Source organism: Heliangelus exortis, chromosome 6, assembly GCF_036169615.1.
Source record: "Heliangelus exortis chromosome 6, bHelExo1.hap1, whole genome shotgun sequence".
NCBI classification, from domain to species: domain Eukaryota; kingdom Metazoa; phylum Chordata; class Aves; order Apodiformes; family Trochilidae; genus Heliangelus; species Heliangelus exortis.
In genome coordinates this window covers 33,219,125-33,239,902 of record NC_092427.1, presented here as the reverse complement: position 1 = coordinate 33,239,902, position 20,778 = coordinate 33,219,125, and the positions used below count along the sequence as shown (strand labels likewise).

At 36.8% G+C, this 20,778-nt stretch overlaps 1 protein-coding gene across 1 annotated transcript in view; it reads right to left on the bottom strand.

The window, feature by feature from the left end:
- Positions 1–3,081: 3,081 nt before the first annotated feature.
- The window catches only part of FAM171B (family with sequence similarity 171 member B), a 35,902-nt gene continuing 18,205 nt past the window's right edge, over positions 3,082–20,778 (bottom strand). Inside the window, exons 2-8 of the mRNA XM_071747771.1 lie at positions 18,023–18,256; positions 17,238–17,330; positions 16,787–16,945; positions 14,770–14,937; positions 11,838–11,954; positions 10,908–11,031; positions 3,082–10,635 (exon numbers count right to left, since the gene is read on the bottom strand). Coding sequence (XP_071603872.1) covers positions 9,300–10,635; positions 10,908–11,031; positions 11,838–11,954; positions 14,770–14,937; positions 16,787–16,945; positions 17,238–17,330; positions 18,023–18,256 — 2,231 coding nt within the window. The 3' untranslated portion in view covers positions 3,082–9,299. The remainder of the gene's footprint in view (positions 10,636–10,907; positions 11,032–11,837; positions 11,955–14,769; positions 14,938–16,786; positions 16,946–17,237; positions 17,331–18,022; positions 18,257–20,778) is intronic.

The window sequence follows — 20,778 nt, the reverse complement described above, 5'->3', positions numbered from 1 at the left end:
GGGAACCTAGCACTCAAAAAAATCCCCACCTACCTCATCTTGTTCTCACCTCCACACTGATCTGTATCAGAGTCCTGAAGTTAGATGACCCTTTCTTCATCAACACTTTTCCTCCCCCACCTGCAATGGGGGGTTATCCATTCTGATGAGGCACAGCACCAGGCCCAGACTCCTACTGCCTTCCCATAACTTCATCTTAATTTCTCTGGGCATCTCTGTGGGCCTCCCTGCTGACTCTTCCTGCCTTTCTGGGAGCTACCTCATCTCTGACACTTTCCAGCAGGGCTGAGGCATTTCTGAAATAAAAAGGCATTTCAGAGAAGCCGTGTACAGGACAAAAAAAATCTCTAACTTTAAAAGACATAATGAGAAGTTGGACACCCCCCAAACCGCACTACATCGGTTTATATTCAAATAAAAATTGCATAAATGAATCTGACATTACCAAAAGACTGGTGGCTGCTAATTGCTTGAAGAACTGATACAAATGTTTCAGGTAAAGTGAAAATAAACACATTTTTCCAGACTATAGGGAGTGCAACAGTTCCCCCTAGCGACTGCGACACAAAACAGAAACCCGGCCACATTCTGGTACGTATTCTGGTACGTTTTCTGGTACGTTTTCAGCAACGTTTTGCTTTATAAAAACCACGTGATAAAACACATGTATTTGAAGTTTGTTAAAAAAACAAACAAACAAACAAAAAAACAAACAAAAAACCAACCAACCAACCAAAAAACCAAAACTTGCGGATAGAGAGGGAAAGGAAAAAAACCGGGTGAGGAGGCAAGGCTTCATTTTCAGAAAAAAATTCCACTGATAGCAGAAAATAAAAATAGCCGTACACTGAGCACGTTCGTAGCTTTACAAATTGCGACATGGTAGCGGGCCCGCATGAGCCTGGAGACACACAGCGGCCGAGACCACCTCATGGAGCGGAGGGAAAGAGGCTGCAGCTGCCCCTCCGCTCGGCTGTGCCCGGCTGCCGTTTCCCTGAGGCGGGCGGGAGGCCGAGAAGCGTCCTCTGCGGGCGCTCTGAGTTAATGGCGGCCGAGGCGCCAGTCCTGAGGCGAGGGGCGACCGCTGAGGGGGCTCTGGTAATGGCGGCCCTGCCCTCGTGCGGCGGTTACAGCCGTTGCGGCCGTTGGGCGCGAGGTGCCGGGGCCCCACCGCTCTTCCCTCAGCTCCGGCGGGAAGGGGAGAGGAGAGGAGGGAAGAATCCCCCGCGTCCAGCTCTGGAGCAGGAGGCGCAGCAGCCACGGGAGAAAAGATAAACGTGGTGTTTCGAGAGAAGCCACACGAGATGCCTTTAGGATAAGGAAAAAGGGTGTGCAGCTTGCACTGCAGGCAGGCGGGACATGAGAAAGATCTGGATGGACAGCAAATGGAGTCACAGAGCAATGCCCAAAAGTGAAGGGTTACGCAGAAATCAGTGAAATGATTTCCCACTGCCAGAGTAGTTGTCCCTTGCTCTCTGGTGTGTATTTTCATACATAAAATTGTGCTGTCCACCAAAACAAACAACAAGAAGCATCAGTGATTAAGATGCAACATTAAGTACTACAAAAAGTAACTCATATGAAATCTTCTCAAATAAACAGAGGAACTGATGTGACTGGTGTAGATCTATTTCAAGAAATAGCCATATACTTGCAAAATCATCACAACTTCTTATTTGCAAGTTTTTAATCTTCAGTCAAGTAAATTACTCAAATGTAACATGCAGAAAGCCTTTATAGTCTTGAACAGTTAGATAATGGCTCTTACTCAAAGAGACTACGAGTGTGCTATTTCCAAACATACAATAGTAAAATAAACTGGAAAACAACCCCATTTTTACTATCAGCTACATTCTGTAAGATCTGCTACAGTTTCCTGATAGTTAATCCTGAAAAGAAAGGCTAAGGCTCCAAAACAGCATACCAGAACCACTCAGCCATTTTCAATTGTGGCCATGCCAACGAATTCCTGAGGCTAACAATTATTTCATAAATGGTAGTATAATAGATGACTTTAAATGTTAGCCATTTTTGGTTTAAGGTCTAGATTCCCAACAAGTGTAATGAAGATTTAAACCTCAGTACCTGAAATAAATGTAAATATAAAGCCTGAGTGAATGAGAAATACTTCTATATTAACTCAGTTGCCAGCTGTTGATTAAACTAAATAGAGATGTGCAATAAGCACCTGCCATTTTTTCAAGTTTTCTTTGAGAATCAAAGAAAAAATGAAACATTTTGTGCAAACTTAGATTTGCAACTTGGCTTTTTCTGATTATCTTTCTTAACATTTTAATAGAAACCAAAATGTGACAGCATGCCTAACAACCTGTTTAGAACAAACAAAACATTATCTAACTACACATACTTTGACTCATATTTAAATGGGTAATCTGTATAGGATGGATTTTGTATTTTCTATGATGACATAGAACAAGAAGAACTTCAGACAATTTCAAGGTTTCTGAACTGAATACTAAGATGTGGCTTTTGTAAAGTTTAGAAAAGGAAAAAGCTTGAGAATTACTAGTACTACATACACTTGAGAATACGTCATTATACCCTGGAATGTGGCTTAAGCTCTTCTCTATCACAATATTGTCTTGTTCTTGCACCTGGATTTAAGTACTTTAGTTTATTTGTAGCCAGAATTGATGCCCCTGTCTTATGCACTGTGCACATACAGAAATAATCTTTTATTTGTTCTCAGAACCACAGAAAGTAAATTGGGAGAATGGAGAAGAGCAATATCGGACACAAGAACACAACCTGAAATAATATTCTCTGTCTATCCCTTTCCAATTTTAACAAAATCAATTAACACAATAATCTTAGCTGCACTAAGTAGGAAACAGGATTCAGATTTAATGAGGCTGTAGTAATCTCTCTTCAGTAGAAATGGAACAGAGAATAACTGAATTAGAATTTGAGACTTAAGGATAATGCCATTCTTCCATCAGTGGAATTGTAGTGATGACAGAAACTCATACTCTTAGTGATATTTAGCAAGTAAGTGTTGAGAGGTTTGTTCTTAAACAATGTATGACTTCAAAGGCATTCAAACAAAAGTTAACGCACTGATGAGTTTTTTAAACTTTTACTGTATTACATAAGCTGTAACATTTTACAAATCTTGCTTATATTTTCAGCAACAGATACACTGATACTGTAGGAAATACAGAGATGAAAAGATACCTCTGGCCCAATAGAAAAAGGTAGAAATTCTAGCAACCAGATTGCTGAACATCAAGAATGTTTTACATGAATGATACCCGTACCAGAGTTTTTGAAGAAGATTGCCAAGGTAATGAAGTGTTTGTTGAACATAAGGCTCCAACATGCAAGGTGGAGAGCACAGTCAGTGCCATCAGCTCAGTACCTTTCAGTATCTCAGAGCCAGGCTTTTAATGAACTCCATTGTCTAATAAGCGCTAACAACTGCCTTTCCACACAATATGATGTTGTAACAATGTTACTCTTCTAACATAGACTGAAGTGCAACAAGTGCTTCAAAGGAACTAAATTATTTAACTGGGGTATAAACAACCATTATATTCTGGGGAAGCGGAATATAGCAATGTTCAGGAAGTCTTAAACTGACTGAGAAAAAAACCTTTTGGTAAAATAATTTTTAAGCTGAGAGTTCCAATACTAAGAACAATGACACAGTTTTCCCCTGCCAGTTTTTAAAAAAAATCTGAAGTTTTTTTTTTTTTTTGTAACCAGAACACACTTAATACTGATTTTAAAAGAAAATGAAGCTCACATTTGAGCAATTTTAACCCCTGTTCATATAAATTCAACACAAATATAGCTGCCTACTGTTAGAAGTGTGGCACAAGTTAGTCCAAACCACTATAAAAGAATGCTCATTTTTAGCTCTAAGCAGAGTACTGTTTTGCTTCATTCCACTGAATTAAAAAACATTAACATCCAGAAGCTTGGGTTATATAAAAAATGCAGGTTAGGCTCCAAGTTGAGGTAAAAATTGCTTCTAGAAAATAAGAAGTACCTATCTCCATACACGTTCTACTTCTACTGGCAAGGAAGATCAGCAGTTGAAAAATGATTTTCATCATTATAATAGGATTTTATATATAAAAAATATATTTATTTCATTTTTGAAGTTAAAATTGCAGTCAGTTTCATACCTGTAAATCCAGTGACTTCAACATGCTTACTCTTGACTGACGAAGTTGAATAGGACCACAGATGTGAATTTAAAAGATACTAGTGCTCAGATTGCTAAAGATACATTTTTTAATTTCTCTTCAAACATAAAATACAAAAAAACCCAGGGTTTACAACAATTACCATCATCATCAACATGCAGGAGACAGAATTCCAACATAAAAACCACTAGATCCACCTTTTAAAATATTATAAAAGGTACATAGTTCTAAGTATGAATTGAAGGGGTTTTTTTTGGCTAACAGAAAAAAAAAAACAATGTGCTTTTTCACACAGTCAGGTGTCCCACTGATAAAATAAGTCTGATGAAAGAGAAAGGCACTTCAGCAGGCTAAATTATCTTCTGATTGATTTTCCTAAGATGCAGTACTAGACAACAGATACAGTGTACTGCCTTTTAATTTGCACAGTGTTAGATCAGTAATAGTGTTAACCTGTTCCACTTTTTAGCTGAGAAAAGTTTAGAATGGTGCCCATTCATTTCATCCTCTTTGGTACAAAATCACTGCATAAAACCAAAAGCAAACATTTTCATTCCTACATCCTAGATTAATTTTTTGTGCATCACCTCTAGGTCTACATTAGTAAAAAATGTCCCAAATCATCAAATCAGTTGTGCTTTCAGAGTTTTTTTTCAGAGTTTTTTTTATTTCCTGACAGTACTATAAAGAGGTTTCCTGTTAATCAAATGGAATTTATGTGATACTCCTCCCTTTTCTTTAAAAAAAAATATTTCTGTAATATGCAGCATTTGATAACAACCTGAATAATATAGTCAATTATCTTCTTCTAGGTAGCATATTCAGATCAATATGCATACAGCTGCACACCAGTTAGCCTGAGCACTTCCAGGAATTTATGATACAACAAAGTGCTGACCTAAGCTACTTGAACTGATCTGCAGAAACAACCCTGGCTAACTCCACTAACCACCTTATCAAAACCAGGTAAAACCTAGAACTGATATGCCCTTCTACAAGAAGAATTTCCAACTCATGTATTGCTGCCATGGCAGGTAAACTGTCTTGAAGTTCATTAACCACCTTTCAACTTAAATATATGACAAAATTTTGTCTTAAGTCTTGACAATCTATAACTAACAGCTTTCACTTTAAACTGTACATACATGTATGCATTTTGGTTTGGTTTGTGTTTTTTGTTTTGTTTTTTTGCAAAAGCTGACAGCTCAAGAAGCATCTTGTGAAGAACCAAAACATAATTCCTGCGAACAGTTATGTTCTTTAAAAAGAAGATTTCATCAAGTCACAGAATCACTCTGGAAACAAGCATCAGGAAGAAGCTACAGCCTGCCCAGTTTTCCCACCCAATCCCCCTTCCTTCAGACGGCGATTACTTAAAAGGTGCTTCTGGCATGGCTCACTCCTCAAGGTAAGCAACCTCCAGATTCAGAAGTCAAAATCTCTGAATGTTTCCCTGGTTTTTCCAAGGGCAGCGTGCCATGAATCCTTATTACTTTTTCTATAGGCCTGATTTTAGCAGTAGCATTTTAGCACTCTGTTGGTGCTGCAATACTGAGCCAACAACATTAAAAAAAAAACCCAAAACCACCAGTGCCAAACTTAAAAAAAACAATTCCAGTGATTCCTATAAAATCCTATGTTGAAATCATATCTAAAAATACAGAACAGCATTAGTTTGAACAAAGACAAATTTCATGATATCACTTTGTCTTTTCCACATTTGTTACACATCGTGTGTGTTATACCTGGACTTACAGTTTGTCTACACTAAGTTCTAAAAAATCTTTTTTCTAATAATCTAAAACAAAAAAGAATTCCAGTCACTAATAGGTGATACAGGTTTCCAGTGCATACAGCTGGAACACAAAGACTCATATAATATATTCTGTGAAGACTAAATATAAATATGAATGATTTTAGAGTTACAGAGAATTTTTTTAATCTGAGATTTTATGCTCATTATAGGGCTAAGGTAGAATTCTCTGCCATTGAGTGCCTAGGGGCATCACCTGTTCTCATGCAGCATTTATCTTTGCAGATACAACTGCAGCAATAATTTGTCTCAGAGCAGTTTTATCATTACATGACAAAACAAGTTATTATTTTTAATATAAAACTAGACTTTAGAAAAGCCTTTTCAAGTGCTACATGTAGCATAAGGCATTATGTGATAAACACCAGCAAGTTACACACAGAAAAGTTGGCATATGGGATCTGCAAAGCCAGCAAAAATAGCTGCTGCCTGACTGGCCTGGAGAGAAGCAAAAGATAATGAAAAACTTGGAAATAGTGTTGCCAGAACTGCAGCACATGGTCTCTGGAAAAAATGGTCAAAATAATCCACAAAAAGAAATGTCTATACCCTCATTTGGCAAGGGAGGAGCTGCTGTCTACTAGAGAAATCCATCCCATATATGATGAGATGCCTGTTATTCTTTCTTCCTAAAACTGAGAGGCCTACCAGCAGGAAACTCTGGCAAGATCTGGCTTTGTTGGCTGAAAGCTGAATTGAATCATTAAGTCTCAGCCTTTACAGGGGACATGTTGCACTAATGTATGTGGCAAGGTAAGATTGTGACTAAATCCAGGCAGCCAAAAGCTCCTTTCAAATGATAGTACAGAACCAAACTCTGCTCTTTGCTCTTGATCAACTAGGTGAGCAGACAAGAATCTGCACTACCTCAGTACAGCTTCTGGCATTGCTACTTCCAAGTCCCAAAGTTATTACTGATCTTTTCAGCATTTCTAATACTTTTTCTTTGGTGACCAGATATTACTCTGATGCAGAACAAGAAAACTGGAGTGCAAAACTTAATTCCTTTTAACTTACACGAATAAAGGCATTTACAGTAGTCTGCAGTTTTTAGTGACACAAATAAGTTTGAAGAATTAGGTCTTTTTTGCATATATAATGAAAATGCACTGAAAAAATATCAGTATATTTAAATTACTGTGGATGAACAAAATTTTAAGTAGAGACATATCAATTTAATATTAACACCTCACAACCAATAGCAAAATCAGAAACTTTCAGAATATATTATCTCATTGAAAAGGGAGGCTTTAGAACTGATGCAACTCAGGGAGTAGGGAAATATTAAATCTCAAAGTCAAAGCAGCTTTCAGAAAAAATGTACATCTACACAAAATATATATATTGACTCCTACTAATGCATATAATACAGCAAAGGATGACAGTATCAGTGTTTAGGGCTAGAAAATTACTCATAGACAAAGTCCAGTGCAACTGCATTACCTGAAAAAAAGTGTTGTGAAAATGTACTCAGCATATGAAAACTGAACTACAGCCCCCTAAAGAGGCTACCAAAGGCATGCTAATGTGACAAGCTATCTCCACCTCCAAAGTAGATGAGTAATATACTTAAACCAGATTCTTTTGGCCATTTTAACTGTAGATAAGATTTAGTTGCACACACCTCAAGCATATCTTGCTCTAACTTGTGAACTCAACAGGAACATAGTCTTTTGTTTATGAAGCAACTGCACACCAGAAGAAACTGGGTTGATATACTGCTAGTACCATTCTGAAACAGGACCAGACAACTGACAATCCCAACATAACAGACACTATTTCAGAGTAGTATTTCCTGAGTCAATATTCCCAGAAGCCCAGCTGCATAGGATATTTCCCAACTCTTTAGTGTACCACTACAGGGCAGCCAACTTGGTACAGCTCATTCCACAATTCCAATACAGGCATCGTGTGTTTGGGCCTTCATATAGAACCTTAACTAAGCTCTAAGGGAAATATTTATAAAGCTTTTTAAGGATGATTTATAATCAAACTGCCAAAGCCAAAATGCTGGAACTTATTTCATCAGGGAAACAGCTTAAAAGCCACAGAACAACATTCTATATACTATATAAAGCACATTAAGGGATGCATTTACTTTTCTGTTAGCCAAAGTTGAAACAATCAGGTTGATAAGATGAACATTAAAAATAAAAATATTCTGATGGCCTTTTCCTTCCTCGATACATATCTTAGTTATATTTCATGCATTCATGACTTTTGGTAAATATAACTCGATGAATCGTTAGTATTTAAATTGCATTATAGGCCAAATTTTGTGACCTGCTCTCACTCATGCTCATAAAACCCTCCAACTTTTAAAGCCTGTTTAACCACTCTGATACACAACCCAGACAAAAGAAGCTCAGGCTGGCAAAATGTAGGCACATAAACGTTCAATGACCTTCCATTATTATTTTTTTTAATATAAAATAAAAAGAAACAGAGCCAAACTTCTCTGGACAGGAAACTATTATAACTTCCCTGAACTTGCGTCCTCTTTCAATATGGGCCAAACTCATCATTTATAAATTTACAGGGATTCCAGACTAGTTTGTACAGCGCAATGGTCCCACCAGCATGCAGAAGAGAAGATTTGAACTGACAAATTTTTGAAGCCAAAACAAGACAGTGGTATCAGTAGTAGCAGCAGCTTCAAATGCTAACAGCACCAGTCCTTTTATGCTGGATATGGACACTTCAAAGCAGATGCCAATCTTCAACGTCCACAGTTTGTAACAAAGCACATGGGCAACATCTTAAGACACAGGAGGAGGGCAGAAATGGTATAGAGCTCTGCTCATAAATCCAACAGAGCTCATCTGCTGGTGTTGTGGGACTAACTGATGGAACATCTTACCTGATAGAAAGAAGTAGTAACAGATCCCTAGAAAACTTCACATATAAAATACTGTACAGACAGTCACATTAATTAGGAACAAAGCTGAGGAATGGCTTTAACCAGTCTACCAACACATTAGCAATGAGTACAAAAAAATTAAAACATGTGCCTACATTTCTCACCAGGCATTCCCAGAGGTGTGTCCAAGAATGACAGGCTAATTAAAATGTGGGCCTACCCTATACTGCCAGCAAAATTAGGGACATTTAATCATAGCATTTCTCTGGTTTGAATCCACGTTATCAATTGCCCAGTTGAAGTTTATTAACTCAATCTGTATATTAAAAAACGTAACTTCTCTTGATACTAGAAAACAACATTCCCCTTGTAAACCCAGCACTGCAGAATTACACAAGCAGCAAAGAGCTCAAAAAACAGCTGGGAGAGCAACAAACACAAAGCACATTGTGTTTTAATTTATAGGAATAAGCGGCCTCTCCTCTCTTTTCTTCCAGATATTGGTTTTGCTATCTCTTTTTGTGATAGGGGGTCTATCCCTTTTTTTAGCAGAAGGGATACCAGATTCCTGACTTCCTGATACAGTTTTCCTTCTTAGGCCTTCTTCACCATGCTGTTCCGTGGCTGGCCCATTGCCTCCATCCAGAACGTGCCTCACAGCCTGGTCCTCTGGAGTGCAAACAGTGGTCCCACTTTCACTGCTACTCAGATCCAGATCTTCCAAGTAAAGGATCTTGGAATGTGGCATGTTTTTAATGAACGTTTTCTCTCTCTCCAGTTTCCTACTAGGATTATGCTCATTCATGTCCACACCGGAGTCCAGACTGGTATCATTGCTCTCTGTTTTTCTGCCCTTTTTCAGATCTATGAAAGAATGCCTCACTTGAGCAATCGGCTTTCCATCCAGGGACACAAACCACGCTCGAGGGTGTGGAGATGGTTTTCCTTTGGAGAGTTCCAATAATGTTTGTTCTGAAATACCTTGAAGCTCTGATGAAAAGGGAGTCATTACAACAGCTTCATTCAGCGTGCCAGGAACAGAGACAGATTCCAGTAAGCTGTTAGTGTACCGGCCCCAGTTTGGTGGTTGAGAAGGTAAGCCCTCTTCACTGTCTAATGTACTGTTTTCATCTCTGCAGACAGAAGGCTGTGGATGAGAGTGCACTGGCATTTTTGGTAATGTTTGCATGTAATTGTCACGATTCATGGGTTCCATCATGGGGCTGTACACTAACTGGCCTTTTCTTGGCAAAGTTGCTGATTTAGCAGAATGCAGTTGTTCCGGGGAGTGAAAAAGGTCAGAGGCTTGAAGAATAGCAATAGGTTGGTTGTAAATATTCATTAGATGTTCTGGGATATGGGAAAGTCCATACATCTCTTCTTTCACTGGAAGGTATCTGTTTTGGTCTTGAATGTCCCTAGAAGCCTGTGAAATAGCAGTGTTACTATGCTTAGGCTGCTGTAAGTGCCTAATTCCATTATTAGGATCAAATGAAAGGGCTGCATTTCTTGACTGACCAGTCTGACAGGATGACTGATAAGAAGCATCCTCTGTGTAGACTTTAAAATTCTCTCGTGATTTTCCATCTTCTGTGTCTATGGACACCCTTCTTTGAGGGCTGTAAGAAGAAATCTTCGGTGTATATAACTGTGACTTATCTTCCAACTTTAAAGGCCCTTTGACAGCACTGATGTGATTTATGTGAGTTGTTGATGTTGTCTGGTCTTTTTTTATGACCTCTAGCTTAGTTGTATTTTTTTCCTTCTTTTGTGTCTGACCGCATTTATCCCTGTGCAAAAGAGATGCAAGGTGACTGTAGAGCATACCAGGAAACATGAAACAGTTGATTACCATAGCTGAAGATTACATTATGGTTAAGAAGTTATAGAGAAATGTGATACTGCAAACTTTAAATGTTCTATAATAAGTGTCACTTTTGAAGAAATATTAGGCTACACAGTATAACTTAGCTAAGGAAAGTAGTCTCAACTTTAAAACACTATTCCATCAACTTGAAATTACATTCTTGCTAAACTTATTAGAGCTTCTCTTTTTGCTTACCTGCAGTAACAAAGTAGAACAGCAAAAAATCCAATGATAATGACAACAGTACCTCCCAGAATGGCTGTAAGGAACACTGTGTGATAGGCTGTTACGTCCTTGGAAACTGCACTAATAATGGATTCTAGATTGTCAAACAAAACCAGACAAGAGTTAGTTCCCCAAACCAAATAATTTTGCTTTTTATGCAGAGCTGTATCTACTAAATTAAACTAAAGTTTCTCAGTGATTTTGTGTTCCTATGGCACTATATTCATCCTTCTCTTTTCACCTTACTGTTTCAGCAAACTAGAAAATATACAAACAGTATTTACAATGTAATGGAACTTCAAATGTTCATCTCAAGTACTAAAGACTTACCAAGACATTTATTCAATTTCAGTCAAATTACATTGGTATTAGCTGTCCAAACTGACTTAGAAACATGGTCTACATTTAACATTAAGTGTTTGTGTTGGAAAGTTTTTAAATTTTGACACCGTATTTCTGTGTCAGCATCTCTTCACATGAATTTGCAAGATATGCAACAAGTCTACATGAAACAGAATCCACTGGAACCATTTTACCTAAGAATATGCTGCTTCTTGTATTTCCTGCAATCATACGTGATTCTCAACAGTAAGCAACACAGCTCCACTGATTTTAATCTCTCCATAGTCACAGTTCCCTTACAATCTTCTTCCAAAAGATGGCAACAGTATAAACATGTAAGTTCTGAAAAAAAGCCTGGACTTTTCCCCTATAGCATTTGAAGTTCTAGGAAATGGTTACGAGCAAAAAGGCACACTCCATGATTCAAACAAAAGCTACCCAGATGCTGAAGCTGCATGTCTTTTTTCCCCTTTATCTTGCTAAATAGACCCATCAAACTGACAGCTTTATGACAGAACGTTACTCAGCTCACTCAGTAATTTCTTTACCAGTTGTTACCTCTTGTTCCAGGCAGTGGAGCTGCTATCCAGTAGCCCAAGTGTTGAGCAGTGTATGTCCACACTAACTGACCATCTGTTTCCTTTACCATTCCTAGCCCACGGCTTATCCAAGCACCTGAGGAAAAAAAAAAAAAAAAGACAAAATATTTCACATGCCATATAGGATTCTTCTATACTTTTAACCATTACCAATGAACCTACAACCAAAAATACATAGGGTCATAAGAAAAACGTGAACTTCTGAGCTATACATCGTTTATTACACACTTTTAGCCAAACATGCAAACTTCATTTCTTGACAGTTTCATTATTAATACCTTCTGTGGAGTTGCTTTGAAACAAAGCACTGACATTACTTACCTGAATTCATTTTATAAAACTCATTTTCTATTAAAAAAGTCATTCACAGATAAACATACAAATAATTGACAAACCTACTATATGAGCATGTATGAAGGCCACGACTAAAAAAAAAATCAAGAATGGGTAATTTAAGCATGTGAATAAAAGTTTAATATTAGCTATCAACACTTAGTGGGAAATAATTTTAATCTAATAAACTAAAATAGGATAAACAATGTTTGTCATGAGTATTTCCTTCTCCCTGTCCCCATAACACTTCAGTTAGGCCACAGGAGGGCTACTGTTAGGACATAGATTCTCCATCAGCTGTTTGGCCATGCAAAGGACAGATATTATGGTGTGCTTGCTTCTGCAATTTATAAAGCATGCAGTAGAAGAGAAAATTATAGTTAATGCACTTGAACACACTTAATGTGTGATATCTCTGAAACTCTAAGGTCAGAAAACAACCTCATAGAAACAACCTTACATTTCCAAACTGCAAATGCTGAAAACAAGAGAGAATGATGAGCTTTCTTTAAACAGTAACTGAAGCATAAAAAAATAATAATAATAAAAAAAAAAGTAATTCATATAAGCTCTCTAATTTCAATTTTCCTTCAGGGTCTTTCTTTCAGCAAAGAAGAGGAAATGTCCACTAGACAGAAGGTAAAAAAGAGAACTGACACAAACCACATATGCATTTGTGGGCACATAAAACATCACTTGGAAGTAAAACTTGCATCCTGCAAGTATTTGTGATGGCTACGAGAGGTGAACAGCAGCTGCAGCTATTGAAAGTCCTGAAAGAGGGGGTTACTCAGTTGCCTCTTGTCCAGACTCAGGACAGTCTTCCATCCCTAACTCTCATTTGGAGAATGAGAACAACAACAAATCCTGAAATTTTCTCCCCTGTCAACTCTAAGGCAAGATGTCACTATACTGCTTTACAAGTATAGAGGGTGGGCTACTTAAAAAAAGGTCAATTCTGGTTTTCCAGATTTTTTATCTTGAATGAATAAATATTTAAGAAACTGTACTACCTTTACTGTCTACCTCAGCAAGTTGTATCAAACAGAGGGATGTCATTCTCAGTTACATGTTGTAGTGCAAGCAGGTTTTTTTGTTTTTGTGTTGGTTTTTCTTTTTAATTCTATTTAAATCCACAAAATATTTTTGGTACTAATGAGGCAAAAATACTTGGTAAGAAGGAAGCCACATTCAATAAACATCAAGAAATTCTGTATTTACAGCAATTGGAATATAACTACAAAAGCTCTTTTTCTAAAAGCAGTCTCTATACTATTGCACTTGGAGTAACACCAAGGAATACAGGACAAGCAGACACGTGAGAGCCACTTCTACCTTTTTTTCTGGTGCACATGGATCAGTCTACACAATATCAAATACAGACCCTTTCCTTTACCCCTGTCAATACTGACATGGAAGCTCTGACTACAATTATGACATATTAGCCAAGAATTTCAGAGTTTAAAAGTGTGTTAACACTCTGAGGCAACTGCATGCAACATCTTAGATGCCAGAGCCTTGTTACTCCATGCAATGGTAGCTCTCCATTCAGCTCATCCCACTACTACTTCTAGATGCTCTTGAATTCTTGCTCTACAGCTGTGGTGTTCAGCTGTCTTCAGTCACCAGAAACTTGACTAAGGAATGCCTTGCTATTACTCAGTTACCTTTGAAAAAAGCAATTTTGCACGTGTCAAAAGTAAAAAAAGAAATAAACATCCAGAACAGAAAACACAGTTGCAAATTTTCACCAGAGAAAAGAGATGAAGAAGCAGAGGAAAAAGTGGAGTTATGGCCCCAAAATCTCTCTCCTTATCCAGCCCTCCTTGTCTTCTCCTCAACAAGCAGCAGTGAAGGTTCCATTCAAACACTACCCCTCAGTGAGCACCCATCCAGCAAAATTTATCTTTATGGGAGCTCTATCAGTGTACACCCATCTGAGAGGAAAAAAAAAATTGTTTTAATTGAGTCAGCATGCTACATTCCTGCTCCTGCTCTGCTCCCAAGGCAAACACACCTACATCAGCACGTTGAGCAGGCCCCTCCACACCTACAAACACACCTTACACTTGGTTTATACTCTAACCTGAGCCTGTGTGAGGCTGCTCTGACAACTTTTTGTTTTAGTATCCTTATTGACCTAGTTTTCTGTTTAATGAGTTAAACAGTAAAACAGCTCAGCATAGGTACAGGTAAGCACAGGAACTGGCAAAAGTGGCTTCAAGTGGCAGCAAGAAATTAAAAACCCCTGCACTATTTTACCACGTCAGACTAACACCCTTTCTTTGATGAATAAGGCTACCTCCTATCACCAGCAGGAAGTCACCACTCTTAGGTCTTCTTAAGAAGACAGATAGTCTGTACAGACAGACTTCATCTTCTATGCCAAAGCTTACTCTATTATACCATTTTCCAAGAGACAAACTAGCCATTTTTTTAGTAGTATGTTCTTATTTCAAATTAATGTTCTTTGGTTGTTCTTCATTAGGATAACAAACAGCATCATGTGCCAACAGTTACATGTGCTAAAAGAGTAACAAATATTGTACCCCACTTACCAGTTTTCATATCAAATGTCCATGCAGGTATAGCATCTCCTGGTTTTACAGTACTTGTAGCAAGTGGAAGTGTAAACTCAATGGGACCATTTATTTTCAGTTCTTTCCCAGTCAAAAGAACATTTACACATATTGCAGCAAGAGGAGTTAATTCCATGCTTTTGAAACCTGAGTGAGAAATATATCTTGTCTGTAATTCTCCATTCATAGTATATTACAAAAAAAAAAAAAAAAAAAAAGCAGAATTAAGAAACTACCCTCATCATAACTAAAAGCAAGCCCTCATTCACAACCAGCTAAAGTCAGCTGTCGCCAAATAAAAATATATTAAAAAAAATAATAAAAATAAACATTTCTGGACTTTTAAAATCTTCTGATTAAATGAGTCATTTCTATACCAAATCTGTAAGAGAAACTGACTTTTAACATTAAGGTTCAATACTCACTGTAGAACCAATGATTAGGCAAAAGTTGGCTTGGAGGTGGGAGAAGAAGGGTTTTTCCCCTCAGATAATTTGATTACAAAACAGCTAAACTATAAGAAATATAGATAATATATTTTTTCATATAATTGCAATATGCATAACACTGCATCACATTGAAGACATATGCAAATACATGACTGCTGCATTTCTCCTTAGTAGTACAATCCTCCTAATAAATTTTCATGTATGGATTAACTTTCTAATTTGACAGTTATAATTAAATGAATAGTTACTTGTGAGGTTTGTCAAAGCACTCAAATGAAATGTTGCATATACAAAGCTTTGCAATGCAGCCTTAATGTCTGTTTCCTTTGTTTTCCTTACACTCATTTGCAAATACTTCAGAATTCACAATATGACAGGATGGTCAAAGAACCTGTAACAGAATTATTCAGTACCAGAATAATGTGAAATCTATGCAAGCTGTTAGAAGCAGGTTATGAGAAAACTACTCAGTGCATCAGATATCAATTAGCTTCCACCTGCCCTAGAAGGAAGCCTTTTCCTTTAGGAGTTTATGAATAATTTAACACACATACCAGACAGATTTAAAGGAAAACGCAAAGGGGAGAAACACTGCTTATTTTCTTATGCTTTTCTTTTAAAGAGGTGAAATTTAGGTAAGAAAGGTTTCAAAATATGCAATTCAAGAGAGCAATATAAATGATGATTTTAACTCAATGAAAATTAAAGAAGAAATCATGAAAATTTCAAATAGTGTAGTGGTCTCCACATGCACTGTGATGAATTTAAGAGCCTCGAGGCTTCAAGTCCATTGGGAATAGAAAGAGAAGAACAAAAGAAAGATGGAAGTGCACACAGTACAATATACCAGAGACTACTGCATTTATGCAAACAAAAAAAATATCTGATAGAAGGACAAATACTAAAAGATCCAATTGCAGACTTAAAATGATTCATGAAGCTACTTACTGCTTCTGCAGTGCAACAGCCATGCAGAGAACATGATTACAGTTGTGCTCTTTATCCATAGTGACTACTTGGTTTCACACAGTCTTATGCAAATTAACTGTCTGTGAGCCTAACTAGAGCTTCCATACAATATTTATGCTAAGTGTAAAGCCAACCATTCTAGTGAGAATGTAGAAAACCCCAAAGCTGAAGGCCACTCATTTCTTTAGGTTCTCCCAGATTACACTCTGATCATAACTCTATTTTAAGCTGTTTACTAAATCAATTCAAGTCTCATGAAATCCTGAACATACAATACACCTATATATTTATATGAATACATATAAATACATAAAGCAGACTCCGAAGTAGCATTTCAGTGTAGTGAGTTATGTTCTCATACTAGAGGAAGCAAGATAAAAAGACAGACATCAGTTTCTTACCTGATATGCTTATAGCATACTCCTATAGAAAAAAGCTTTGTGATTCAATGCAATGGAAGCAGGTTCAGGCCCTTTTAATTCAAGCATCTGCTTTTCTGAAACACTGTGCACTGATATGAATTGTAATCTGAAGAACTGCTTCTTTGAAAACAATTGCTTAACAGCATATTTACGTACCTGATTTGTTTAGAAGAATTCCTGTTGTATAAAGAAAGCTGTCTGTTTTCAAAAATTGCTCTGGCACTGTCAGATAGGCTGTAACATTTGTAACATGGTGATTTGTTGGAAACTTTATTAAATGTTTCGGAAACTGAACACTTGGTTGAGATTTGGCATCTGTAAAACAGATATATTCTGTCTTACCAATGGTAAAACAAACAGTGTTTTTATTATTGCTCAAAAATCCATTTAGCATAACATCCTCTTTTTACCCACTTTCTCAATGGTTTGTATATTTCTAGCCCAGTGCTCCTGGCAGAAACACATACAACTACACAATTATCTGAAAATCTGGTTTTGAGTAGATAGGTATTATATGAGAATATGAACATACTTAATTTTTTGTTTTTTTACATGTACACAGCTATCACAAAGTGTTCAGATTACAGTCAGCATACACTGAACTTACCAGAGAGTTTTCCAGTTATTAAGACAGTATCTTCAAAGAGCCATATATTAGCTTGTCTTTGTGGGAATAATGAAAGCGTCACAGATGAGTATACTGTGGAAAGTGATAATATCTGTTACACTGTGCAACCAGAAAAAAAAAGATCCTATAAGATCTGATCCTGCAGCAACAGTGAATAGAGCAGAGTAAAAAAAAAGAGAAAGTATAGATAAATTACTCCTGTCTGGAGCAGTAAATTCAGTGGTTAGGCAGGAAGATCTCTGTTGTATGATTGCCACTGACTTATGCCTTCTATGGATTAAGTGGCTAGAATACTAAAAGTCCCTATCCTTAAAAAAAAAAAAACAAAACAAAAAAAAAGTCAACTTTTAAAAAAAGCATATAATAGTTAAACAGGAAAACTACTCAGAAAACACTGCTGGAAGGAAGCTATAACAACCCTTTTACACAGACTCAATGCACTGACGCTCCAGGAATCACTGAAGACAACAGTTTTTGTCAAAACACATTGCCAGCCCTTTGCTAAATCTAAGAAAATTTCTCAGAGTCCACTCAAAGTATTGTCCCTAGAGTTTAAAAAGGGCTGTTTTCTGTTTTATAATAACAAGGTTTTTGCCAAGTCTAGCAGAACATTCACCCTTACGTGTGCACTGACAGGCACCATCCTTCCTTGACTGCATTCAGTCATTTTCAGCTGACAGTAACTACCCAGACTGCTGAGGAAGAGAGAAATTTAATTACAGACACATACAGTTTAATAAAAGGACTGTAAGAGGCTTACGTACTTGGCATTCTCCCAGTCTTCCAAGGCAAAGTTGTTAAGATGTAGCCATCCTTGTAGGATATGATAGTTAAGCTTAATCCTAATTTATAGGGAACTGCTATTAACACTGCTCCATTGTTTCCAGTGAGAACAGAATTTGTCTTTGTGTAGTTAACAAAAACTTCTACAAATGCTTCTCGCAGGTGCTGATGACTGATGATGTCATTTACTTGAACTTTTAGTGTAAAAACAGAAGCTGTTAACAGAAAGAAAAACAGGTGGTCATAGTACATCCTAAGGACTGTAACTTCAATTTGAAACCCTACAGTTCACTGTCAGTTATTCATCCACTCTTCAGTGGATCTCCATCTCAGCAGAGGGCAGGCTCTGTCTGGCCAAAGGAAGGGGCAATCATACAATTAAATACCAGAGAAGAAGGAAAACAAAAAACCTTCAGGTGGGACACAAAAATATCAAGACATGTTTACCAAACTCAGCAAATATAATGCCTAACCAGTAAAAAAACCCAAAACAAAGACAAACAAAAAACCCCACAAAAACCACGAAAAAAACAACAACAAAAGAAACCCCAAACAAAACCAAAATGAAAAAACAATTCTTTCCCATTTTAAGCATGAACAATACATCTATGACAGTGTAAGATTCAGTGTGCCTTGCAGTTACCACACTGGTACTGAGTCTTGTTACCCAGTGTCACCCTTGGGTTGGTTCCACATTTAAAGATGCACCTTGAGTTTCTAAAAACAGAGAACTTAATGTCTAAAGGCTGTGGGATAACACTTTTTTTAAAAAAAAGATTAAAATTATTATAAAGTAACCAAATGCATCCAGACCCTTTGATTGTTTAAAGATTTACATTTCTGGTCTAGTTGTCACCTTTCTGTATTGCAACTTCCAATTAGTATTTGCCTACTGCTAATTAGAGGATCTGACACTCCTTTATGATACAGAGTATCTTGCAGAGATCATAATTACAGTGACTGAGCAGTATGTTGAAAAAAATACATTAGCTTGAACAACAGTCTCACAATGCTCTGAATTAAATGCATTTCTCTCCTGCCTTGATTGTAAATAAGCTATTAGGGATTTTTTTCACAGACAACAGGTACATGAAAAATGGACAGAATTTTATGCTATTTCCAGTGTGAAATCACATTAACATAAAGTATCTGTGGAACACTTAAAGATATTTGAAATAACATCAATTTTCCAGTAGTTTGGTTACAAATATACTACTATTCAACACAGCTGTTTGAAATAGTTACCAACTACTATACCCAAATATTTTCAAACATATTAATCATGAACATGCATTTCTATTTAGGTCAAATGTCAGGCTAAGTTTGTTTGAAATTTCTCTGCATAGAATTGTAGTTCAATTTTGTTATCTCCTCTGTAACTGAGACTGACGTTGCACCAAGAGATTCCTATCACTGACCTTGATTTAAATGAAAAAGCCTTGAGAAGCCAAGCACAATCCATCAAAAAACAGTATGTAGTAAAGATATCCAAGTTAGGACTCTCTGAAACAAGTATTTATTTAGATCTATTGTATGCCTGATGCATACTATATAGTCAACCAAAAAAATGACCCCCACACATCAAAAGCTACGTTGGCCTCGATTTATTATTATTATTTGCATACACAGCAAAAGCTTCCCAGCTGTGCCAGATTGATTCTCTATAGTGCAACAGAAAAATCTACAACCCCTTGTGCAGACTAATATATATGTTCAAATGAAGAGAAAATATTGCAGTGCTCAAACATATTTCACCGATTTAAGCAGAAAATGCACAATCACCTTAAAACAATGCCATCTGTCATTTGTTATGCATGATATTTCAAAAATAAAATCACAATTGCTGATGCTAGAGGGCCTTAAAGCACATAATAATTTTTAAAAATTGTCATGTGTGCAAATTATGAATACTAAATAGATCTTTCAGGCACTGGCCCCATTATATATACACTAGAACGATTCCAGTGGTCCTAAACTTGGAAGAAAGGTCATTTGCCCTTGGCCAATGACTATTTAAAAGGCTTCGAGGTAGAGAAAACAGATTGTGTACACTATTCTGATCCTGTATCTGCTTGGAAGCCAGAAGAATCTCTTGAAATGATGTTTAAAAAAACAAGAAATTCAGCAGTATAGAATTGAAGCTTCCTGCCAGTAGGAGCCAATACTAGAAATGCCTCATATAAACTAGTATTTTAATAGCTGAAAAAAAAAAGAGAAATCAGAGAAATCTTTCAAATCAGAAAAAAAAAAGAAGAAAAAAACAGCTGAAATAAGACATAAAAAATGAAACCTAGCATGTACTTAGAAAGGCACTTTCTTTCAATTATTTCACAGTGTTAATGTGTGTTTTTCCATTTCTTACAAACAAAAAGCCTAATGAAAACACAGGGGTAGGAGGATCACAGCATTCCTCCTCCAGCAGCTAGTAAATTCAAAGCTCATTTTGTGCAAAAATATTGCTTCTCAATAATAAATATATCTCCCTCAAAAATATATCTCCCTCACTTACAGCCTTCTTAAAACCCACTTTTTTGAAGCTTTTGGTTTGGAAAAAAAACAAAACAACCAAACCTGCAAAACCATAGAAAGCTATATTATTTTTACCGTTTCTCTTAATTAACTGACAAATATCATTACCTGGTTTTAGCTACACTACACTTTCATTACTTCTTTCTCCTATGGGTTCAGAAATTGCCCCAGCATTTTTTCAAAACAGATACTCAGCCTGAAATGGTGT